This window comes from Microcaecilia unicolor, chromosome 2 (genome assembly GCF_901765095.1).
Source record: "Microcaecilia unicolor chromosome 2, aMicUni1.1, whole genome shotgun sequence".
In the NCBI taxonomy this organism is placed as follows: Eukaryota; Metazoa; Chordata; class Amphibia; order Gymnophiona; family Siphonopidae; genus Microcaecilia; species Microcaecilia unicolor.
The window spans coordinates 169,605,976-169,632,996 of NC_044032.1; the positions used below are offsets into that span (position 1 = coordinate 169,605,976).

The 27,021-nt window shown below is 43.7% G+C and overlaps 1 protein-coding gene across 3 annotated transcripts in view; it reads right to left on the minus strand.

Annotated features, from left to right (window-relative positions):
• The window catches only part of LOC115463193 (adenomatous polyposis coli protein-like), a 343,184-nt gene that overhangs the window by 24,298 nt on the left and 291,865 nt on the right, over positions 1-27,021 (minus strand). For all 3 annotated transcript variants that reach the window (XM_030193482.1, XM_030193484.1, XM_030193483.1), the window contains one exon: positions 26,614-26,730. In XM_030193482.1, coding sequence (XP_030049342.1) covers positions 26,614-26,730 — 117 coding nt within the window. The remainder of the gene's footprint in view (positions 1-26,613; positions 26,731-27,021) is intronic.

The following is a 27,021-nucleotide window of genomic DNA, read 5'->3' on the forward strand; positions in this document are numbered from 1 at the left end:
CGCCGACAGGCAGAGGGATAGAAGTAGAAGAGGATCCACCAGAGTGAACACTAAACGTGCGGAGGGAGAGGTAGGAAGAGAACCAGGAAAGGACAGAGCCCTGGAATCCAAGTGAGGACAGGGTATCGAGAAGTATGCTGTGATTGACAGTGTCAAAAGCAGCGGAAAGATCAAGAAGAATGAGGATGGAATATTGACCTCTGGATTTAGCCAGTAATAGGTCATTGGAGACTTTAGTAAGCGCAGTTTCGTTTGAGTGGAGAGGGCGAAAACCAGATTGTAGTGGGTCAAGAATAGCATGTGAGGAGAGAAAATCAAAAGAGAAAGATAGTTTGTAGCAACTTGCTCCTTTTGTTTTGTGGAATGCAGTGGTATATTATAAAAATGTATTTAATATTGTTTATTACTACTATTTATAAGAGAGATATTGAATAATATATATAGATGCGTCTTGGCTAAGGGAAAGCAGAAGTAGAAGAGTTGGAGCAGAATGGCATTTATGTTTTCCAAATGGTGATGCACAGCTTGCTGGGATGTCCTTGTTGTAAGACTAGAATAAATCATTTCTTAACTTCTTGTTTAAAATCAAGGAGGAACACATCTGGTGGAAGGGAAATGAGTCAGCACGAGTTCAGCAAAGGGCCCCGTTTACTAAGCCGTGCTACAGGCGTGTTAGTGCTATTAGCTTGCGCTGTGTAGGCACCCACAATGTTCCTATGGGCCCCTACACAGTTAGCGAGCGCTAATTTTGTGCACATGCTAAAAACACTAGTGCACCTTAGTAAACAGGGCCCAAAATCTAGTCTTAAAACTATTAGCCGATTAACATTCACCAGAAGTTAACCAAGTCGACTTCAAGCTTCCTAATAAGATTTGATAACAGCATTTTCTCAGTTATTACCCAAACGTGAACCATGTCTGCCTCTGATGGTAGTTAGGCTAACCCAGTGATTCCCAAACCTGTTTCTGGAGGCACCCCAGGCACTCAAGTTTTCAGGATATCCACAATGAATATTCATGCGAGAGATTTGCATGCAGCGGAGGCAGTGCATGCAAATATCTCTCATGGATATTCGTTGTGGATATTCTGAAAACTTGACTGCCTGGGGTGCCTCCAGGACCATGTTTGGGAGTCACTTGGTTAACCCATTCATACAATCATGCTTTTGTTAATTAAAGCTGTGGCAGAAAAGTATTTGCAAGTCCAATTTTATAATGCAGGCAAACAATACACCACCAAAATACAAAACAGCAAGCAGCACAGTATTGGCTGCCAAGCTCATACAAAGTTAATTATTTTCAGTGGAAAATAAATCTGTTGACTGCCTGCTATGTGAATATTCCATCATGGTTTAATTAGTGCTACCAAGTATTTCATATTTAAGGCATTTGCCTTAAACATAGTTTGTTAAAATTTGTTTTTATCTAGACCTTATATGCACATGGTATTGCTTGTTAAACTCAAAGGCAAAACCTAAGGGTGGTTAAACAATTCTGTATAAATTGTGTTATGCAAGCAAAGGAAGGAGCAGGACATGCTGGCTCTTTCCAAACAACAATGGTGACGTATGCACAGTTATAGGTCTTTATTGAAAACACCAAGCGACTCAACATAGCTGCTGTGTTTTGGCACCTAAGCATCTGCTTCAGGAGTCTATAAAACATGTAAAAACTAGTGTAAACATATATTCTCCGAGGACAAGCAGGCTGCTTGTTCTCACTGATGGGTGACGTCCACGGCAGCCCCCTCCAACCGTAAACTTCACTAGCAAAGGCCTTTGCTAGTCCTCGCGCGCCGATGCGCACCGCGCATGCGCGGCCATCTTCCCGCCCAAACCGGCTCGTGTTCGTCAGTCTTCTTTTGTCCGCGCTCAGGACGGTCATGTTTTACCGCCGTTTCGTGCCCCTCAAGTTGACCTCGCGCGTCTTCGCGATTTTCGCTAAAAAAAAAAAAAAAAAAAAGAGACCGATCGGTCTTTATCCTTTTCCCAGCTTTTTCCCCACGTAAGTTTCCTTTCGCTTTCGGGACCGGCCTATTTGGCCTCGATTCGGGTTTTTCTCCCTTCTTTTTGGTGCCCTTCGTCATCATCGCGAATTTTGATTTCGCCGGCGTGATTTTTCCGCCCATGTCATCGAAGTCTTCCAGCGGCTTCAAGAAGTGCACCCAGTGCGCCCGGGTAATCTCGCTCACTGATAGGCACGCTTTGTGTCTTCAGTGTCTGGGGGCTGGGCACCGCCCGCAGGCCTGCAGTCTTTGTGCTCTTTTAAAAAAGAGGACTCAGGTAGCGAGATTGGCCCAGTGGAACGCGTTGTTCTCGGGCTCTTTGATGACAACAGCACGGGCATCGAGTGCATCGACGTCGACAGCATCGAAGTCTTCGACCTCGGCATCGACTGCATCGAGGCCTCTACCTCCGGCATCGTCGGTACCGAGGTATCGGGACCTCCGCTGTTGCTGATGTCGTCGGACGGTGGTGCTTCGTCTGGAGTGCAGGTGAGGGCTGTCCATTCCCCTGCTGGTGGCGGTGAGCCTCGGGTGGGTCTCCCCCTGCCCTGAGGGCTCCTGCGGTACAGCCCCCCCCCGAGATCGACCTTCTTCGGCCTCGGCCCCGACGGTTGGATTCTACGTCCTCCTCGTCGGTACTGGGAAGCTCTGGTGACATGCTTCGCTTGAAGAAGTCTAAGAAGCATCGTCACCGGTCTCCTTCCCGTCTCGGAACCGAGAGCTCTGGGTCGCCGAGGCAGTCGGCACCCAGTAGGCATCGGCACCGAGAGGACCGCTCACCCTCTGTTCAGGAGGTGTCGATGCGCTCCTCCTTGGACAGCCCGGAACCGCCTCCACGCCCGGAACAGACTCTGACATCGATGCCTGCATCGGCTTCTCAGTCTTTCTCCACAGCCGCTCTGCACGAGAGTCTCCGGGCCGTTCTTCCAGAGATTCTGGGAGAGCTGTTGCGCCCTTCCCCTCCGGTACCGGGGGTGCTTGCGCCACTGCTACCGTCAAGTGAGGCGCCGGCTGGCCCCTTGCCCGAGGTGAGGTCTCCGGGCACGGCTTCAGACGCAGGTTCTTGAACTTGTGTCTGATACCGATGGTGAGGCCTCGTGGGAGGAGGAGGAGGACATCAGATATTTCTCTGACGAGGAGTCTGATGGCCTTCCTTCTGACCTCACTCCCTCCCCTGAAAGGCAGCTTTCTCCTCCTGAGAGTCTGTCTTTCGCTGCCTTTGTCCGGGAGATGTCTATGGCCATCCCCTTCCCGGTGGTTGTGGAGGATGAGCCCAGGGCTGAAATGTTTGAGCTCTTGGACTATCCTTCTCCACCTAAGGAAGCGTCCACAGTACCCATGCATCATGTCCTAAAAAAGACATTGCTGGCAAACTGGACCAAGCCATTAACGAATCCCCACATTCCCAAGAAGATCGAATCCCAGTATCGGATCCATGGGGACCCAGAGCTGATGCGCACTCAGTTGCCTCATGATTCTGGTGTGGTGGATCTGGCCTTAAAGAAGGCTAAGAGTTCTAGAGAACATGCTTCGGCGCCCCCGGGCAAAGACTCCAGAACCTTAGCCTCCTTTGGGAGGAAGGCCTATCATTCCTCTATGCTCGTGGCCAACATTCAGTCCTACCAGCTCTACACGAGCATCCATATGCGGAACAATGTGCGACAGTTGGCGGGCTTGGTGGACAAGCTCCCTCCTAAGCAAGCCAAGCCGTTTCAGGTGGTGGTCAGGCAGCTGAAGGCGTGCAGAAAATTCCTGGCCAGAGGGGTATATGATACCTTTGATGTTGCGTCCAGGGCCGCTGCTCAAGGTGTGGTGATGTGCAGACTCTCATGGCTGCGTGCCTCCGACCTGGAGAATAGGATCCAGCCGCAGATTGCGGACTCCCCTTGCCGAGCGGACAACATTTTTGGAGAAAAAGTCGAACAGGTGGTAGAACAGCTCCACCAACGGGATAACGCTTTCGACAAATTCTCCCGCCGGCAGCCTTCAGCATCTACCTCCTCAGGTAGACGTTTTTATGGGGGAAGGAGGGCTGTTCCCTACTCTTCTGGTAAGCGTAGGTACAATCCTCCCTCTCGCCAGCCTGCGGCCCAGGCTAAGCCCCAGCGCGCTCGCTCTCATCAGCAGCGTGCGCCTCAAGCAAGGCCCTGCGGCTCCCCAGCAAAAGCAGGGGACGAGCTTTTGACTGGCTCCAGCAGAGCATAGCCGACATCAACGTATCCGTGCCGGGCGATCTACCGGTTGGGGGGAGGTTGAAAGTTTTTCACCAAAGGTGGCCTCTTATAACCTCCGACCGTTGGGTTCTGCAATTAGTCCGGCAAGGATACACCCTCAATTTGGCCTCAAAGCCTCCAAATTGCCCACCGGGAGCTCAGTCTTACAGCTTCCAGCACAAGCAGGTACTTGCAGAGGAACTCTCCGCCCTTCTCAGCGCCAATGCGGTCGAGCCCGTGCCATCCGGGCAAGAAGGGCTGGGATTCTATTCCAGGTACTTCCTTGTGGAAAAGAAAACAGGGGGGATGCGTCCCATCCTAGACCTAAGGGCCCTGAACAAATATCTGGTCAAGGAAAAGTTCAGGATGCTTTCCCTAGGCACCCTTCTTCCCATGATTCAGGAAAACAATTGGCTATGCTCTCTGGACTTGAAGGACGCCTACACACACATCCCGATATTGCCAGCTCACAGGCAGTATCTGCGATTTCAGCTGGGCACACGTCACTTCCAGTACTGTGTGCTACCCTTTGGGCTCGCCTCTGCGCCCAGGGTGTTCACGAAGTGCCTGGCTGTAGTAGCAGCAGCGCTTCGCAGGCTGGGAGTGCATGTGTTCCCTTCTCTCGACGATTGGCTGGTGAAGAACACATCCGAGGCAGGAGCTCTACAGTCCATGCAGATGACTATTCGACTCCTGGAGCTACTGGGGTTTGTGATAAATTATCCAAAGTCCCATCTTCTCCCAGTACAGAGACTCAAATTCATAGGAGCTCTGCTGGATTCTCGGACGGCTCGTGCCTATCTTCCGGAGACAAGGGCCAACAACTGTTGTCCCTCGTCTCCCGGGTACAAGCGTCCCAGCAGATCACAGCTCGGCAGATGTTGAGATTGCTTGGCCACATGGCCTCCACAGTTCATGTGACTTCCATGGCTCGTCTTCATATGTGATCTGCTCAATGGACCCTAGCTTCCCAGTGGTTTCAAGCTGCTGGGGATCTAGAAGACGTGATTCCACCTGTCCACGAGTTTTCTCAAATCCCTGTATTGGTGGACAATTTGGTCCAATTTGACTCTGGGACGCCCTTTCCAATTCCTCAGCCACAAAAAGTGCTGACTACGGATGTGTCTCTCCTGGGGTGGGGAGCTCATGTCGATGGGCTTCATACCCAGGGAAGCTGGTCCCTCCAGGAACGCGATCTGCAGATCAATCTCCTGGAGTTACGAGCGGTCTGGAACGCTCTGAAGGCTTTCAGAGATCGGCTGTCCCACCAAATTATCCAAATTTAGACAGACAACCAGGTTGCCATGTATTACATCAACAAGCAGGGGGGCACCGGATCTCGCCCCCTGTGTCAGGAGGCCGTCAGCATGTGGCTGTGGGCTCGCCGTTACGGCATGTTGCCCCAAGCCACATATCTGGCAGGCGTAAACAACAGTCTGGCCGACAGGCTGAGCAAGATTATGCAACCTCACGAGTGGTCGCTCAACTCCAGAGTAGTGCGCCAGATATTCCAGGTGTGGGGCACCCCCTTGGTAGATCTCTTTGCATCTCGAGCCAACCACAAGGTCCCTCAGTTCTGTTCCAGACTTCAGGCCCATGGCAGACTGCCATCGGATGCCTTCCTCCTGGATTGGGGAAAGGCCTGCTGTATGCTTATCCTCCCATACCTCGGGTGGGGAAGACTTTGTTGAAACTCAAGCAAGACCGAGGCACCATGATTCTGATTGCTCCTTTTTGGCCGCGTCAGATCTGGTTCCCTCTCCTTCTGGAGTTGTCCTCCGAAGAACCGTGGAGATTGGAGTGTTTTCCGACCCTCATCACACAGGACGAAGGGGCGCTTCTGCATCCCAACCTCCGGTCTCTGGCTCTCACGGCCTGGATGTTGAGAGCGTAGACTTTGCCTCTTTGGGTCTGTCGGAGGGTGTCTCCCGTGTCTTGCTTGCTTCCAGAAAAGATTCCACTAAGAGGAGTTACTTCTTTTTATGGAGGAGGTTTGCTGTCTGGTGTGACAGCAAGGCCTTAGATCCTCGCTCCTGTCCTACACAGACCCTGCTTGAATACCTTCTGCACTTGTCTGTCTGGTCTCAAGACCAACTCTGTAAGGGTTCACCTTAGCGCAATTAGTGCATACCATTACCGTGTGGAAGGTAAGCCGATCTCAGGACAGCCTTTAGTTGTTCGCTTCATGAGAGGTTTGCTTTTGTCAAAGCCCCCCGTCAAACCTCCTACAGTGTCACGGGATGTCAATGTCGTTCTCACCCAGCTGATGAAACCTCCTTTTGAGCCACTGAACTCCTGCCATCTGAAGTACTTGACCTGGAAGGTCATTTTCTTGGTGGCAGTTACTTCAGCTCGTAGAGTCAGTGAGCTTCAGGCCCTGGTAGCCCAGGCCTCTTACACCAAATTTCATCATAATAGAGTAGTCCTCCGCACTCACCCTAAGTTCTTGCCGAAGGTAGTGTCGGAGTTCCATCTGAACCAGTCAATTGTCTTGCCAACATTCTTTCCCCGTCCTCATTCCTGCCCTGCTGAACGTCAGCTGCACACATTGGACTGCAAAAGAGCATTGGCCTTTTATCTGGAGCGGACACAGCCCAACAGACAGTCCGCCCAATTGTTTGTTTCTTTTGATCCCAACAGGAGGGGAGTGGCTGTGAGGAAACGCACCATTTCAAATTGGCTAGCAGATTGCATTTCCTTCACTTACGCCCAGGCTGGGCTGGCTCTTGAGGGTCATGTCACGGCTCAAAATGTTAGAGCCACGGCAGCGTCAGTGGCCCACTTGAAGTCAGTCACTATTGAAGAGATCTGCAAAGCTGCGACGTGGTCATCTGTCCACACATTCACATCTCATTACTGCCTGCAGCAGGATACCCGACGCGACAGTCGGTTCGGGCAGTCAGTGCTTCAGAATCTGTTCGGGGTTTAGAATCCAACTCCACCCCCCTAGGCCCATATTTATTCTGTTCCAGGCTACACTCTCAGTTAGTTGGATAAGTTGTTAGGTCAATCTCAGTTATGTCCTCGCCGTTGCGAGGCCCAATTGACCATGTTTCTTGTTTTGAGTGAGCCTGGGGGCTAGGGATACCCCATCAGTGAGAACAAGCAGCCTGCTTGTCCTCGGAGAAAGCGAATGCTACATACCTGTAGAAGGTATTCTCCGAGGACAGCAGGCTGATTGTTCTCACAAACCCGCCCGCCTCCCCTTTGGAGTTGTGTCTTCCCTTGTCTTTGTCTTGCTACATACGGGACTGACGAACACGAGCCAGCTCGGGCGGGAAGACGGCCGCGCATGCGCAGTGCGCATCGGCGCGCGAGGACTAGCAAAGGCCTTTGCTAGTGAAGTTTCCGGTTGGAGGGGGCTGCCGTGAACGTCACCTATCAGTGAGAACAATCAGCCTGCTGTCCTCGGAGAATACCTTCTACAGGTATGTAGCATTCGCTATACTGAGGAAGACAATATAAATGAAATATAAAATATGTTATTTTATTATTTGTATAAAAATCATTTGTTTACATTTGTAAATTTGATTATTCCTTCATGCATGCAAATCCATCCAGTAATTTTTACTGTTTATTTTAATTTAATATAAATACAATATCTTTATTATGTTATATCTTAGTATATTACATTTTTTCATTATGTTATGTCTAGCTACATTTATATTTTATATTTCATTTTTATTGTCTTCCTCAATATTATATGTTTACACTAGTGTTTACATGTTTTATAGACTTCTGAGGCAGGTGCTTAGTCACTGAAACACAGCAGCTGTGTCGAGTCGCTTGGTGTTTTTCAATAAAGACCTGTAACTGTGCATACGTCTCCCTTGTTGTTTGGAAAAAGACAGCTTACCCTACTCCTTCCTTTGCTTGACTGACTCATGTAGGGATTGGGTGTTCCTCCACTTTCATGGTTGTTCCTCTCTTATAAATTGTGTTATGACTTTACTTGTTTTGTACTGCTTTGGGTCCTACTGATCTGTACATCTACTGTGTTATTTTGACAGGTGGAAACAGTCAGGTGAGCTTATATGGAGGGGGGGGGGAAGGGTTCTTGGGTTCCTCTGTAAAAGTTTATATTGTGCCAAGTTAGAAAGTTCATTTTTTTCTTGTTCTGAATGAAGCTTATCAATCAACATTTTTGCTTTCAATAAAGATGATTAAAACAAACAAAAAAAAAATAAGTTTTGGATGTTACTGAATTCTATTATTCTGTCTCACTGTATTTCCAGTTTTGGTACAGTATAAGCCATCATAAGAATAAAATATAAGAAAATCAATGAACTGCATTAGAGGCTTATGCTTCAACAAATGAGAGATCTGTAAGAAACAAAATATTTATTTTTATTATTTTGACTTATAAAACCACTTGTCCCTGAAACACGCTCAAACAACAGAATAATCCATTTGTGTATCTAAATTGAAAATTTCTACAAAAGAAATGAGGTGAATTTGTGATTCCATATGCCCCAATGACAGGAGAGTTTAAATTTACTTCCATTTAATTTCAGTCTATTGCATCTTTATAACACCAGGCAAGTTCCTTTCAAACCGAAGCAATTCTGTTAAGCAATATAACCACCTTTCCGGCTACTGGTCACCGGAATTATGGGGTACCTCAGGGTTCCCCACTCTCTCCCATCCTGTTTAATTTCTTTATGTCATCCCTCGGTTCAATACATCTAAGACTCAACAAGCTTCTACTATCATATGCTGATGACAATCTACTTCTCCTACCATTAACCTCTACTTATAAAGACCCTATTTAGTCAGTAACAGCTGGCATGATTTCCATTAATCAGAAAAAATATGCTTTTATTAACACTTATGCCCTTAATCAAGCTCAACCTTTTTTCAATGACTTATCACAACACATAGCTCTTTAAGAGGCTGAATATATCATAATGGGAGGCGATATGAACCTCCCTCTCGACCTACACCTGGATCGGATATCCACAGTTAAATTTAAACCTTCTAAAGCTTCTGAAACTTTTTATTGTGCAACTCACAAGTCATTCTCACGACTGGACTATCTTTTCATACCTAAATCATTGGTACCTCACATTTCTAAAGCATCTATTGCTCCCATAATTATTTTTGACCATGCTTGTATATCTGCTACAGCTGATATTGCTAATATTTGTGATCCAGGTCAAAAATCTTATAGATTTAAAACAGCATTGCTCAAAGATGAATCCTTTTGCCATCACCCCAAAGTCTGGAGTAAAGAATACTTTCTCGAAAGATGTAAATTTTTCTGTGATTTGAGATGCATATAAATCATATATTAGAGGTGAACTACTTACTCTATGTATCAGTATAAACTAAGAAAAAAGGAACTGACCAGTTTAGAACACAAAATTAAGCTTTTAGAAGAGCAACTACATACATCTCTCATCTCTTGCTATTCTTACCTCTATACAAAAGTTAACATTTAAATAATATCACATACTGAGTGCTGAAGCTGGTATCTTGCTCCTTAATGAGAAAGCAACATACTACTATTCTAGCATGAATAAAGCAGAGAGAATCCTTGCCAACAATCTAAAGGCTAATAAGAGAGCTAACCATATTAGTGTTATTCAAAGTGTGCCTATAACACATGAACCTTACTCGCCTACTACAACTCTATTTGTTTCATTACCAGAAATGGTGATTGCCTCTACGGTATTATGTAAGCCACATTGAGCCTGCAAATAGGTGGGAAAATGTGGGATACAAATGTAGCAAATAAATAAATAAATAAATAAAAATGGCAATTAACTCCTTACCAAAACAAAAGACATTGCTACCCTTTTCTCAAATTAAGCTGATTATCTAAAAGTACCACCTTGAGTGAATGCCTTCAAAAAGGCAGTAAATAAATCCTAATAAATAAATAAGCAAGAAATATTGGATTTTACGAACAGCATTGATAAGCTCATGGTAAAAGAATCTACAGTGGCTAACCTTAATATGCCTATTTCATCTCTAAAACAAACAAACAAACAAACAAAAAAGCTCCCAGAGGTGGTCTTCCTATAGAATTCTACAAAAAAATCAGCACCCTATATATCCCCCAAATTACTTCAATTATACAATCACTTAATTTTAAATAAATATAGTAAAGTATCATTCACAGAAGCAATTATCACTATTTTACCTAAACCTGGGCGTGACTCCCTTTTAACAAAGAATTACAGACCTATTTATCTCTTCATGACTGTAAAATTTATGCTAAAATCCTAGCAGATCATTTAGCCAAAATAATTCCCACTATCCTTCATCCTTCACAGACAGGTTTTGTAAAAGCAAGACTTTCTTCAGACAATATGAGAATATTTTGTCATGTGCTGCGTGGGCTCAGCATTCAGAGGAGCCAACTTGTGTGGTTTCCCTGGATGCCCAAAAAGCTTTTGATTATATTGAATGGGATTTATTTTTTCTGTACATCAATGGTTTATAATTAGGTGACCAGTTTACTGACATGGTTAAAATCCTACATTACAATCCTATAGCAAGAGTATATGCTAGCTCGATTCTCTTTTCCCTCTTTCAAATGACTTAGAGGAACAAGAAGGAATGCGCCCTTTCTCCCTTATTTTTATACTTGCCCTAGAACCACTGTTAATAAAAATAAGATGCTGTAATGATGTACAGCTAATAAACACAAACCAGGACTCAAAAGCCACCTACTGCGAGTAAGTGTAATAATAAACAGTTATTTCACCCGTATGTGATCATTAATTTTTATGTGTACAGTACCCTCAGATATAAACCACCGTGACTGCAGTCAATAATGCTGCTACAACGTGGCATAGCACTTCTTTCATTGGGTAACTCTTACTATATTTTTTTTGGGTAAAGAGCAACCTCTGCTCATATTTTTTTGCATCCCAATCACCACAGTGCTATAAAATCGCTTATACATTTGTTTAAAAGATTACATATACTAGGTGAAAAAAACTGTACACTTATCTCGTAAGTTCTTGCCTCTCTGGCAGAACTGTGTTGCCTTGCTGAAACAATTAGCAATTGCCTTCCCCTGGATCCGCCCGACTCCGCGGGGTTTCAAAACAATTTCCTCAGGGACAAAGGGTTAAGGCTACATAAATCGCTTCTTCTTCTTTATTCTGTCTCAAGCAATCCACAAAACTTGTTATTGTGAACTCGTTTTCTGTAATGATGTACAGGGCATTGTGGGTCTCTCTGTCAAACTATGAGCATATGCTGATGATGTATTATTATATATTTTCCACCCAGAACATTCTCTATCAACTGTATTTCAGGATGGAGATTATATATATAAATGTATTAATTTTTTTATTCATGCATTCAAGACATTTATACCCCACATTAGCCCGAAATAAACTCAAGTTCAATGTGGCTTACAAACAAAGAATAAGTGAATAAAACATAATAATGTACAGAATATAACACATATCACAATATCTTCAAGAAGAAATTTAATACATGTGCAGTAAGTAACCAGAGACTTAGACTATCTCAAGGACAAACAAATAAGTAAGGGTGAATAGGTTATAGCACAGTTAGGCAGGATTAGATGGAAAAAATAGTAAGAAATGAGATTAAGGAAAGGATGTGGGTAAAGTTCAATGAGTTCTTTGTACTCAGAAAGGCCAGACTGAAGAAATACTATAAATTGGTCCAAAACTGAACTTATGCCCTTAAATAATCTTTGTCATAAAATAGATATATCTTCTATCCCTTTATGCTGATACAAAGAAGGCATAAAGTACTTAGGCCTTATTTTTAAAACACTATATAAGAGATACTTTAAAAGTCAATATGGATCGTTGTATAACCCAGGTTAATTCTACATGTTTAAAATGGTCACCGTTATATCTTACCTGGTGAGGTAGGTTATATTCTATAAAAATGATCTTCCCTCCCCCTCAACTTATGTATCCTCTTAGTATGCTTCCCTTTTAATTGCTTAAGCAATTCTATAAGAATTTAGACAAAACTGTGTCTTGTTTTTTTGTGGAACAAAAAACACCCCAAATACCTTTACATAAATTAAGATTGACAAAAGAACCTGGAGATGTGAATTTTCCAATTTTTCAGCATTATAACCAGGCCTTTTTGTTACGAGCTGCCACTTGATGGATTTTTGATTTAATAACTGCCGATTCATCTTTATGACTTCCAATTGAGCAAAATATAGTAAAACCCCTATCCATTCAAAATATTATAAGGTCTCTATATACAAAAGACAACAATATATACCCCTACTATTAATGATACCCTTTTGGCTATCAAACATCTGGATTTCACCCTTCCCAATTCTATAAACAATAATCTAAATGCTCCTATTTGGAATAATCCTATGATCAGAATCAGCAAGACAACTATTTGTTGGCCTCTTTAGATACAATGTAAAATTCTCTATTTAAAAGATATTATTCATAACAAATTTTAAACCCTTTAATTATGTACTACTTATTCATTATTCCCGTCACAACTTTTTTTTTATTTCCAGTTCCCTTCTTAGTCACTCATAAAAACTTAAATCAACTTAGTTCATCTCTTCCTGATATACTTTTTATCAGAATTAAATACTTTAGATAAACCTGCACCTAGTAAGTTTTATAAGCTATTTCATGATAAAAACCCTACAAAACTCGTAGGCCACTGAAACCAGAAATTCTCTGACAAAGTAATATTTTCTGGTTGAAAACTAATAGACCATTAGCACCGGACTCTATTCAATCCCTTTTCTTTTTACTTTACAAAGCCTTATAGACACTTGTAAAACAAAACAGAGCTCACAGTACTTCCTCTAATCACTGCTGGTCTTCTAATTCTGACATGGGTACTCTGGACCATCTCATATTTTCCTGTCCTAATTTAAAAGCATTTTGGTTTGATGTCTGGTTTTGTATTAATGATATTATTCTGATCAATATTACATTACCATATAAACATATTACCTTGAGATCCTCCAGTCCTTCTGACCTTAATCTATTACCAGACAATATGAAACATATCAGTAGCTATCAAAGTAATAATTTCTGAATGGAAAAACAATACAAAGGTAACATTTCATTACTGGTGGAATACTGTATGTTTATTTTTTAAATACGAAACTTACATTGCTGAGAAGACTAAGCAGATAAATCAGCAAGAAAAAATGTAGAAGCCTTTTATATTATTCTGTGAGCATATCTGTTGTTTAATCTTTTCCATGATCTATTAATCATTGTCTTGTTACTCTTATAATCGCTGACATAGTGCTGTTGTTTAATACCTTTACTCTTGATGGCTCTGTTTATTTTTGTGTAATGTAAAAGCTTTTAATAAAAATAATTTGAACATTAAAAAAACTACACATTCAGTATGCTGTCAATCTTTTTATGCCTTGTGTGATCATCAAACGAATCTTGCTTCAATTTTTATGTAACAAGAAGCCACAGAGGATTGCATTCAAGAAACTGAAGGGTACCAAAGAACGTGGAAGAGTTACTTTTCTTAGTTTTTGAGACTATCATCTGCCTTCATTTTGAGGCATAGTGCTTCATTTGTGTTGTCTGAGGGTAGTACTGATATCACTTTGAACATGGGTGGTTCCAACCCACACCTACAAAGCTAACACCTTGAATGATCTTTCTTCCTGACAAACCAGGTGCATTACTGCTAGAATCAACTCTCCAAGCGTTTAATATTGTGGAGGACTGTACTCAGCTGAAGTGGAATTTGTATTACAATGATGCCAATTTAGCATAATAAGCTGTCACATGTACAGGAAAAAACTATTGCATAGCAAGAGTAGAAGAGTGCTGGCATATGGATGGGTGGCCCAATTAAGAATATCAAATAGAAAACATTTAAGGAACTTTGTGAAGAATCAATGTTTTAGGTGAACTGAACTGAGACATTGTCTGAGTAACATCTTGAACATTTCAGAACTATTGAAAATAAGAACTGGGAAGTGTAAGCCTTTGCAAGTGTGTCTGTGCTGGCTCTAAACTAGCGTCAACCTGGTACAAGATCATTTAAGGAGCAAAATATCTGGGGCCTGGACCAAAGCATGAGAGACGGATCTAAATAAAGAGATAACGGATTGTACCTGGCGACACTTAAGGATACAAACTCTTAAGGTTTCTCGGTCTGCCTCTTTATTGCAAGACACTTTTTTTTTTCTTCTTATGCATGGAGCTTTTTGGACTCTTACAAAATTAGCTAAATAGAGCTCACAGAGTAGTAGTGATCAATGCTGGTCATGCAAGGAAAAATTGGGTACACTGACGTCACGCTGAGCTATGGCGGTGTGAGAGAACAGCTCCGCACGCCAGTAGCAAAGTTCGATAATATATAGCCGAAGACGGCGAGCGCGGAGCACACGGACAGATATAGCAAACAGTAGAGGAGCAGCGGAGCACGGAGATGGCAGGCAAAGAGGCATCTGGACCCCGAAAATCGCTAAAAGATTTCTCTTACCGGCCGCTGCAGATGGCGGACAAGATGGCGCCCGCTGAAGAGCGCGGGAAAGCTGACAAGGCCCGAAGTGATAGTTCCCCAGAGAACTTAGCGGGGGAGGGGGAACTATCTGCAAAAGATTTCTGGGCATTGCTAGAGGTGATCCGAGCGGACATCAAAGGAGTTCGCGAAGACTTCGCGACCTTAGCAGCAGATCTCCGCGGCGAGGTCTCAGAGATGGGACACCGCGTGGAGGAGCTAGATGAGCAGATGGAAAGTCAGCAGGAGGCCCTGAGCTCCGTTGAGCTTATGCTAGAGGCGCAACAGGCCATGTGCAGGTCGCTGAATGAGAAGGTGGAAGACCTAGAAAATCGGGGGAGGAGATCTAATCTCCGTATTAGAGGCATACCGGAGCAAGCTGAGTATGTGAACTGCGAACAGGTCACACAGCAAATAGCGAGTATGTTACTATCGGAAGAGGGGCAAGAAGTGACCACCTCCATGATTAAAATTGACAGAGCGCATAGAGTACTGGCACGCACGAAAGCTAATGTGCCTCGGGACATTATCGCATGCTTCTCGGAGTACAAAACGAAGGAAGCAATTCTGCGTAAGGCACGGAAATTGGAAGTGGTGCACTGGGAATCCTTCCCGATTGAAATTTATCAGGATCTTGCCCCCTCTACATTAAAACGACGGGCGGAGCTGCGGAACTTCACTAGATACTTGCGAGATAAAGGAATACCATACAGATGGCAGCATCCGTTTGCATTGACATACAACCAGGAGGGAACGTGGCATCGAGTGGCCACTGCGGAGGAAGCTCGGGAAAGATGGCCAGAAGTAGAGGCACCCCGGAGGGCCCCGGACGAGCAGATCAGAGCAGAGGGGGATGCACGCCCGAAAAGACAACGCTGGACTCGAGTGGCGAGAGGCAAAGGGCGCCTCACTAGACAACAATCTGATAAGCAATTGATAGCATCACGCTCTCATATAACTTGACTGTTGCACTATGAACATTGAAGCTCCAGGTTTGGTTGATGTGATTTGTGTGCTCACGGGCTGATATATAAGGGGAAAGTAAGGGCAATAATAATGTGGTTATATACAGGTACAGGGGATAATTGGGCATCTACTGGCGTGGGGATAGTCACCGTTCTCCTAATTTTGGAGGTGGGATACAGTTTTTCCCATCGGTTAAAGATGGATAGGGGAAAGGAGGAGGGAGGGGGGGGGGGGACACGGGGATTTCTCAGGAAACTGATAGCATTACACATTGTTCTGATAAGCTGGAAGGGACTATGAGGAAGGATGATAGAGTTGCTGATAAGGATCCACCATGACTGGGTTGATATGCTTATCTCTCAATGTACGAGGTCTTAATTCTCCTTTAAAACGTAGGAGGCTCTTTCGAGAGGCGCTGAGGGTGAAGGCTGAGGTTTTATTTATACAGGAGACACACCTACTACCCCGACATGAACATTTACTACAGCATCCTAGATACCCTCATCAATACTTGGCATCTAATAGGCAACCGGCAAAGACAGCGGGTGTGGGGATACTATTTAAACAAGGGCAACAATGGGAAATACAAACGGTTAAGAAAGATATAGGGGGCAGGTTTGTGATCGTGGTAGGGACTCTCGGGGGTCATACCTATACATTAGTTAACATTTATGCCCCGAATCAAGCGCAGGGAGCCTTCTTTGATACACTGGGGGCTCAACTGTCGCGTTGTGTGCAAGGGGAGCTTCTGCTCGGAGGGGACTTTAATTTGACGATGGATCCCTCCTTAGACAATTCGAGCGGGACAGCGAACTATGCGCAATCAGACCGGGATAATCTGCTTAAATTCTTAAATCAGTGGGGCCTGGTGGATATTTGGAGGGTGTTACATGGGGGAGAGAGGGACTATACGTGCTTCTCCGCCCCTCATGACTCTTATTCGAGAATAGATATGTGGATGGGAAGTGCGGGCTTGGCAATGCAGGTGGAATCCTCAGAAATACACACGAGAGCATGGTCGGATCACGCCCCTCTTTCTATAACCCTCCGGGGATTCCCAGTAAAAGATAGGCATAGGAAATGGCAGTTCCCGGACAGAGTGTTAGATGATCCAAAAAATGTTCAGAAGCTCGCAGGAGAGATCAGGGAGTTTCTGCAATTCAATGACATACCGGGTACATCGCCAGAGATTCTATGGGAGAGCCTGAAGGTTGTGATTAGGGGGTCTTTGATCTCAATGCAAGCCTTTTTACAGAAAGAGCACAGGGAAAAAGAAACAGCTCTGAGACAAACATTACAACAGTTAGAACCATTAGCCAAACAGAATCAGGCTTCCCCGAGCCAGCAAGCGAAACTACATAGCACTAGGGTGCAATTGCTGGACCTAGATCTCAAGATTATTAAAGAGCAGATGCAGAGGACACAACAAGAATTTTATGAATTCAATAACAAAGCTAGTAAAATATTAGCATATAAATTGCGACAGCTAAGGCAAAGGAATGTCATTAGTAGAGTGAGAACAGAGGATGGGCGGATGTGGGATCAGCCGGCAGATGTTAAGAGACTGTTTGTGGAGTACTATCAGAGGCTCTATAGAGCGGGGGGGGGGGGGGGGGGGGGGGGGGCGGAGGGGGCCCCTCGGACCTACTTAAATAACATAGATATGCCGAGCCTGAGGGGGAATGATTCTGAGATGCTATCTGCCCCTATAGAGCTAGAGGAGGTGATATCAGCAATCAAGGGTCTGCCTAGTGGAAAAGCCCCAGGAGCAGATGGGTATAATAACCGCTTCTACAAATATTTTAGCTCGCTATTGGCACCAATTTTACTTAGAGTATTTAATGCTATACAGGCTGACACCGGGCTCCCAAGATCTTGGCGCCTGGCAGAGGTGGTCTTATTATTAAAACCACATAAAGACCCGCAAAGTTGCGGTTCGTATCGGCCAATCTCCCTGTTGGGGACTGACTATAAAATTCTGACCACCATTTTGGCCGCCCGACTGCAGAAAGTGCTCCCGTACTTGGTTCATGAAGACCAGGCCGGGTTCATAGCCAATAGACAGACCTTTGATAATACTAGGCGGGCGCAGTACCTACTGGATAGAATTAAACAATTGGGACACCCGGCAGTGTTTGTGTCATTGGACGCAGAAAAGGCGTTCGATAGGGTGCTGTGGCCCTTTCTGTTTGAGCTGTTGCGGAAGGTTGGAATAGATGGGCAATATTTAAGCTGGGTCACTGCGCTCTATCAACAGCCGATGAGTCAGCTGCGAATTAATGACACGACAACGGAGCCTTTTGAATTGTTTAGAGGTACAAGACAGGGCTGTGCCCTCTCCCCATTGCTGTTTGCACTAGCCATGGAGCCACTGGCAATTTTGATCCGAGCAGACGCTACAGTACAAGGTATTAGAATAGGGAGGCATGAAACCAAGCTACTGCTTTATGCAGATGATATATTGCTGACACTGTTGCAGCCTGAGAAATCGCTGCAAGCTGTGTTGCAGATAATCCAGGGATATGGTCAGGTGGCTGGTCTCAAAATTAATATGCAAAAGTCTGAGATCATGCCCATACAATGCCCGAATGAGTTGCAGGAGCAGTTACAAGCCTCCTTCCATTTCCTTTGGTCACCTCAGTATATTAGATATCTGGGGGTTAACTTAACGCCAGACACGGGGGACCTATTTCGGGAAAACTTTATACCTAAACTACGCGAACTTTTGCAAGAACTGGACAGGTGGGGAGGGCTACATATGTCATGGATGGGCAGAATAGCTGCGGTTAAGATGACACTACTCCCCAAACTTTTGTACCTGTTCATGGCGGTGACAGTTCATATACCATATACATTCTTTCACGATCTGCATAAGAAGGTGTTTTCTTTTGTCTGGCGTAGAAGACCACCCCGAGTGGCGCGTAGTGTTCTCTTTCAAGTACGGAAAGATGGGGGTATGGGAGTCCCTAATTTTACCTTATATTATAAAGCTGCACTCTTTCAGATGCTGTCCACGGTACAGAGAGGCCCAACTAAACTATGGACCTATGAGGCGCAATGGGGCTTGAGGGGGGTGCCATTATGGGCGGTGGCATGGCTCCCCTTGCCGCTCCTGCGAAGCCTTATTTCTGGAATGCGAGGCCCAATGGGGGTGGTCCTGGGGGAGTGGGTTAGATGTAGAGCGGCCTGGTTTCCTGGACGTAAATACCATGTGATGACCCCTATCATTTTTGCATCCGACTTTACTCCAGGTCGGGCAGACGGGGTATATAGACAATGGTCAGCTGCCTCGCTGCGTTTGTTGGGGCAAATATGGGAAGATGGGAAGTGCCATTCATTTCACACACTCCAGGAGGAATTTGGATTAGGGGACAAAGACTACTTCGCCTATATGCAGATTAGAGATTTTATACAGAGAAGAGCGAGAGAGGACTTATCCCTTGCAGACACAGAACTTGAGTTGGCCATAAGATCAGGGGAAGGTAAAGGGGGGATATCCCGCATTTACAGAGCTTTGCTGCATAAGACACAACCAATGGGCAAATACATTAAGAAATGGGAGACTTTACTGGGTACCACTTATGATCCACTGATCTGGAAAAGAATATTTAAACGCTTATTGGCATTTTCAGTGGCGACTCCTTTATTGGAGAACGGGTATAAAATGCTGTATCAATGGTATATGACCCCTAGCCGACTGGTCCATATTTTTAAAAAGGGATCGGCAGCTTGTTGGCGTAAGTGCGGGGCAGAAGGTACTCTTTGGCATATCTGGTGGGAATGTCCAAAGATACAGCAGTTCTGGCAGGACGTACAGTCCAGACTGCAGAGCGGGATGGGGCTGGGGATAAAGCTGGACCCTGGCTTGTGCCTGCTGAACGTAGTTGTAAAAGAGAGTAAAGACTCCTGCTCTGCACTTTTGCGTTATATTGTTACAGCAGCCAGGACTTTAATTGCAAAATACTGGAAACAACAAATATTGCCCACTGTGGACCAAGTACTCACCAAGGTAGATTACTGTTGTATGATGGACAAACTAACTGCTCTGCGAAGAGGAGGAATGCTGAGATTTCTCAAAACCTGGTCTACGTATGTAGAGTGGCGGGGGCTTACAGGCTGATATTTGTATTTGGTGACATACGTGACAAAACAATGTGTATCTTTTGGGCTATGTTATCCTGAGAGGGGGGGGAGGGTAGGGACCAGGGGGTTTGTAATGCAGAAAAGATGGAGCCTATGGTCAATATGCGTTACTATTTGTTCTGAAAATTGTTAACTTAATAAAAAGATTTTCAAAAAAAAAAAAAAAATTGGGTACACTAATGCTCTTACTGTATGACTGTGTTCACATCCAACTGTACTGGGTCACCATAAAAGTTACATATTTCACATCTCTGAGCCACTGACATACAGTATTCTAATTCTGCGATCATTGGGTCTTCGGGTGGAGTTGGAAAGTCATCAAGGAAAATTGTTTAACTTGCTAATGATAATAGCTATTAAAATTATATTACAATGCTAGGAGGATACTTCCTGATTAGATTATATGATTTGGTGGAAAACTGCATATCTTATCACAAAATACAAATGAGTAGTGGCAGAAGTAGTGAATACACTGTGGAACTATGACTTAGTATGGTCCTCATTACAGAGACTTGGCCTTGATATAGGAGGGCAGCCTACTAAGTGAATTGTGAGGCTGTTTATTATGACTTCCAGTACTTTTTGTTTATATTTTTGTTTTGATTTTATACTACTGCCGATGTTCTTTTGTTCTTTCTTTAAAACTTTAATAAAAAAAGTCTGAACTAAGACACAGAAGACTGGACAATTGTATGTTAAAAGCTCTTTATTCAACTCAATTTGTTTCAATTTCTTTATTGAACAAGCAAGCATCTTCCAAACAGTAACACTGTATAATGATTAAGATGAAACAATCCAAACAGTTTGTTCCATTTTATAATATATTTCTCTGCGTCCCATACCTACACCACAGTAATGCACCTTCCCCACTAATTAGATAAACCATTATCATTATATATGCAGTGAAAGGACTGGAGTTTCACCCACCCACTGCCTCCCCCTCACCCCTAATATCCCTATAACATAAGGTGGTCTGGTGCTTTATCACAAACAGCTAAGAACCAAGCTCGTTAAGCACTTGGCTCCGTGGCCTAGCAGGGAGTTCCTGTAGATAAATGTCCCAAATGGTCAAAAATGTTTTCTCTCTCTTTCTAGACTGAGGAGCGTCTCTGTCCTCCAATAGCATCAGAGAATAGAGTGCATTTCTCTAATGCCAGTAAGATGGCACTGTACTCTGCGTCCAATATTGATGACTATACAATTCAAATAATGCACGATTTTTGCCCAGTATGCCTTAACCAATTCACAGAACCACAGAACACGAGATAAGGAATACTTTACCATCCCACACTTCAGGCAAATAGGGGTCTGAACAGTTCCCATTTTGTGGCCTGTACCTGTGAGAAGTAAGCTCTGGTAATTGTGCGGAAATAACAATCCTGTAAAACTGCACTACGTACAAATTTTGGGGTCTCTTTGGTAGAACAATGAAGGTCTGCAGAAGCAACCTGAATACCCAACTCAGCTGTTCATTTATCAGCTAGTGTGGTATGATCCTGAGATGGGAGTAACTGGGATAACACTTTGTGCAAGAGAGTCACAGAAGCCTTGGCTCCTCAGGTTGACAGAAAAATGCAGTTTCCTCTCTGCATCCTGAAAAAAATTACCTCCTTTGAGAGTATGAAAGTAATGGGCTAGTTGAGAATATGCAAATATATCAGTTTGGGGGCAGCTGATAAGATCTCTGAAGCTCCCCAAACACCAACATGGTACCTTCCTCCTTAAGGAGGTGTGCTAACAATGTAATCCCCTTCTTAGCCCATCTCCGGAAGGTTACATTATCTAAGCCTGGGAGAAAATCTTTATTACCCATAATGGAGAGGCTACCGCTTTGCCAACAATTCCAACATCAATAAGTCACCAAGTTCTGCCAGCCCTCCTGAGGTGTTGAAGTAAACTGTTACCCCTAAGATGGTGTGAGTGCGCACTCAATTGGGCATGAAGCAGATATAGAATATGAAAAGGTGCGAACACTGCTCTCTCCAAGGCCAAAGGTGTGTAACTTTCCATAGCAAGGAACAAATCTCTTAAGCATCACAGCACACAAGCCAGATTATAGAGTCTTATATCAGGGAATCACAGACCTCCCAGTTCCCAAATAACTTATCAAGTCTCAGCTTAGGTTTCTTACCCGCTACCAGGGGTGTGCTGGTAAATTTTTAACAACAGGCTCTTTCTCTGGACATAGCCAGCTCTGCAGTTGGAAGGGCCGGGGGGGGGGGGGGGGGGGGGAGCAACACTTGCCTCTTTCTCCTCCCTCCCTTCGTGTGGGCACGCTAGGCATACCTTTGCTGGCAGCCAATAAATGGATGCTGAAACTCTCAACACATGCTGGAGAAGTCCCAGCCTGCTGCCCAGAGCTGGAAACAAGGAGTGGGGAGCAGCAGTAGTCTATTTACTTGACTGGCAGGGCTCAGCATCCCCACCAGCAAAGTAAAAGAGAATTCAGCAGGGGGCCCAAGCCCACATTTTGGGAGCCAGTTGTTAAAGTAGCCATGGAGGGCCCTACTTTAACAACCGGCTCCCAAAATTCTTAAAAACTTAACAACCGGCTCTTGCGAGCCTGAGAGAGCCTGCTCCAGCACACCACTGCCCCCTACCCAGCAAAACCTGGTGATCATACGGTGCAATTTATCCAGATCTTTGCACAATACCCAAACTAGAACATGTTGAAGCGTAAAGAGCCATTTGGGGAAGAGCATCATACACCACAAGAGGGGCAATACCTTCCAAGTTTCCAGTCTGTGTTGTGTAAACTGCAGCAAGAGCAAGATGTTAATCTGATGAAGGAATCTAGGATTCACGGGCAGATTCTCAGATAACAAAAGATGCTTTCGGCCCATAGAAGAGGAAACCCACCCATTCAATCTGCCCCGAGGGATGCCTTTCTAGCCAATGCCTCAGATTTCAACGTATTTAACTTGAAACCAGAAAAGTCTCCGTAGTTAGCAAAACTTTCCAGAAAAGCTGGCAAAGACTTGCTGATATTTTGAATTCCTGGCCCCCCTACGAAATGCCCTGGATCTCAGGATTTGCCATGATGTCCCTCACCAGGGGATCAAGAGTTAGCATAAATAAGGCAGATAGGGGGACATCCCTGTCACGCTCCTCATCTGAAAAAGGTTCCGAGACACATCCATTAAGCTGAATCATAGCCTGTGGGTCTGCATGCAACGTTTGTATGCAATTTAAAAAATCTAAGATGCCATACTGGTGAAGGATCCCATACATGAAGTTCTAGTCCATCTGGCTGAACGCCTTCTCTGCATCAAAACTAATGAGTAGAGAAGGCATCTGAGCAGTCCTCACCATGCCTCCAAGGTAGCCAGATTTCTGTATATTCGTTACCGCATGTCGCTGTTGAACAAGCCCAACCTGGGGATCAGCAATGAGACATGGGAGGACATGAGCCAAGTGACAGGCCAAAATCTTTGCCATTAACTTTGTTTCACAGCATAGCAAAGAAACGGGGTGGTACGACTCTAGAAGAGAAGCATCCCTGCCCGGAATGCGAAATACTACTATTTGCACCCGGATCAGTGGAGCAGGAACATCCTGCTTCTCTATACTGACATTAAATACCTTGGCCAAAATAGGAGCCAATTCATCCTTCAACAACTTGTAGAACTCTGCCCTATACCTGTCTTGGCCAGGGGCTTTTCCCAAGGGGCTCTGCTGGATAGCTCACATGACCTTATCTACCCCAATTGGGGCATTAAGCATTTGACAATGAGATTCCCCCAGGGTAGGAAGATCTAACTTAGCGAGATATACAGTACTGTCCAGCTTGTTGGCACTATCTTTCTCATAAAGGAATTCATAATATTGCTTAAATACATAACAAATCTCCTTATTGGATCTCATTTGTGTGCTATTATTAACTTTCAGTGATAAAATCTTATGTGAACCGGCCCAAGCACGGGTCATCTTCGAGAGTAGCCTCCCATTTTTGCTCTCATATTTGTACAACTGATACTAATATCGGGCCCATGTAGTTCATGTTCCAGTCTGAGTATGGCTCGATCTCTAGCCTGCTTTTTTAAGGCTAGAATACACTATGATTTTACCTTGGAGTACTTCTTCTGCTGTTAAAATCTGCCCATTTCTACATTACATGATTACCAAATTTTGCATCAAAGTATAAATCCAGCAGAAATTTCCAATGTCTCCCACCATCTGAACCTCCCCCCCACATAATAATCAAATACACCCAGATAATCAGCGCAGGAGTGTTTGGTGTGAGCCCTCGAAAGATGGGTGAAATCCCTTTCCAAAGGGCGAGCAATCTCCAAGCATCAACCACATCTAAGAGTTCACAAGCCATTGGAACCTCCTTTCAAATGGGGAGTGGAAGGCCTTATCTAAAACGGGATCTGCCATCCTATTAAAGTCCCTACCTACCAACTTGGGTATCCCATCAAACTGCTGCATATGTGCCAGGAAAGTTTGATAAAACTTGATATTGTATACACCGAGAGCATACAAAGTGCACAGTACCAATGGTTGGCATTCCACTTCTACATGAGTTATAAAACAATGACCCTCTGGGTCAGTTATACATGCTTTCTTTTCAACATGTAAACCTTTGCGAAATAAAATGACCCCTTCATGTTTTGCCAGCACTGGAGTACATATATACTCCCCTACCCGTATTTTTTTCAGTTTACTATGTTCCTCAGCACTTAAATGCGCCTCTTGCAACATAGCGATGGAGGCCATTTAGCACTTGCAATATCTTATACCATTTTGAGATGATAACCCTCCCACATTCCACAAGATGACCCATAATTTCAGTTAAATAATCCTCTAATGATACACTTGTACAAGAAAACACAATCTATCAAAACCTTCTTGGAGAAGTCGTCCAGCCCTCTACTGCCCCCTTTTCTCCTAAAATAAAACCAAAGCCAAAAAGTGACCACCTTATTCAGTTCATCGCCTCCTAGCGATGGCCAGTCCTAAGTCTTACATGTTGTAGTCAAACCAGCCCTTAAAAATCCATCTTTGGACCAGTCCGACCCTGCAAGTTATCAGTCAATTTCTTTTTTTTTTCTTTTTTAAGTTTAAAGAAGTCTTTATTAAACAAATAGAGAAATGACAAAATCCAAAAGAGATCAAGTACAACAACAAATGAAAATATTCCACAAATCTCTAAAATCTTTGATAGAACACAGATTAATAACTTCTAAAATTTATGACTAAGTTATAAAAGTTAAACCCCTGACTTAAGTTAAAAAAAAAAAACCCAAAGAACATTCCCACTAAACTTCACCCATACTCTTAAAAAAAAAAAAAAAGACAAAAGTTTTTAAAGTTTTTTTTTTGGGGTGGGAGGTGGTTAGTGACCACTGGGGGAGTCAGGGGAGGTTATCCCCGATTCCTACCAGTGGTCATCTGGTCATTTAGGGCACATTTTTGTGGCTTGGTAATAAAAAAAAAAAAAAAGGACCAAGTAAAGTTGGCCAAGTGTTCGTCAGGGACGCCCTTCTTTTTTCCATTATTGCTTGAGGACGCCCATCTGTTAGGCACGCCCCAGTCCCGCCTTCGCTATGCCTCCGACATGCCCCAGGGAACTTTGGTCGTCCCCGTGATGGGAAGCAGTTGGGGACACCCAAAATCGGCTTTCGACTATGCTGATTTGGGCGACCCTGAGAGAAGGACGCCTATTTCCCGATTTGTGTCAAAAGATGGGCGCCCTTCTATTTCGAAAATGCCCCTGATAATCCCCAAAATGACCCCTCTCCCAACTGTGCCAATGGACCAGCCTCTATTATAAATATCTATAAAGCTAGATATAAAATACACATATACCCATACAAAAAAAATCTGTAACTTTGCTAAAATGTTCATCACATTAGTCACAGAAAGCAATATATGTAATACAAACATGCAGCATTTGACTACTTTTTAGAGTTACATAAAAGAAATGTATACATCGGTAAACATGTGGGCATATACAGGGGATGGGGGAAGAAGGCTACTGTTGTGATTATTATTAGACTTAGCTCATACCTTTTTCAGTAGTATTTCAAGGCAAGTTTCCTTAGGTACACACTGGTTCTTCCCTGATCCTGGAGGGTTTATAATCTAAGTTAGTATCAACTTGCCCAAGGTCACAAGGAACTGCAGTGAGATTTGCCCCAGGTTTGGCGCATTCTCAGCCTGCTGTTCTAACCATTAGTGTGAATTACATGTGCTTTTGCTTGTCCATGCGCACTCAGATTCTATTATAGAATAGAGTGCAAATCAAAATTTGCATGTCAACATTTTGGCGCTATCCCTTATGACATATAAAAGGTGCGCATAAATTATAATATAGAATAAGTTACTTGCTTAAGTGTGGGATCCATCCATGCTGCACCCACATGCTCACCCTCTTGCAGCTGCAAGCTATGTGAGCTGCGCACTTAAATCGCGTATTGCTCTTATTCTATAATCTTGGTACACAAATGGCATTTACATTCAGGTACTAAGATTATAGAGTTAGTTGTGGGGACATTGAAAGAAAATGAGTCAGAAAAATTCTGACAAAAGAGTTGCAATGAAAGGGCGAAGAGCATCTCATACTTGATTACTGAAAGTTCCTGCAATTTATGGTCTATTTTTAGAAATAATGTGTGGAAATTTTTTTTTTTTACAGATTGTCTGATGAAAGCCAACTGAGAAAACATAAAAAGCCAAGACTTTCAGTAAGTACACACAGATTATAAAGTTTAGTAAACATCGCTTTTAATTGCCTGTTGAGTAAAGACTTTTGTGCAAGACAAGAAAGATATGCTAGGTGTAGACAGTTTTTCTATCTACCAGTGGAGCAATAAGCCATACCTTTTTAACTTCCAAAGCACATTCCATTAAAGCTTTCACACTCCCAACTTCACGTAAAGTCTTTTTACTGTTTACATCTGCTCTCCAAGATAAATTTCTCAGAACACTTGCAATAACCTGTGACAAAAGGGCATAGTTCAGTTACCATTTTAAATGACAGGAATACCGTCACCTTTTAGTAAATACTAAATTTCATATGCCTGTAAAAACAAAATTACTCTAATTTAATTTATGTGACCTCCAACTGCATCCCTCTGGATATTCTTGACATGCATATTAATGCTCATTCAAGGCACAAGAATTAAAATGACTTCTTTAAACTGGATTAAGTATATATCCTGCTTCCATCATTTTACCAATAGGTACTAAAGATCTATATGTAATTTATAATTGAGTCATAAATTTGTG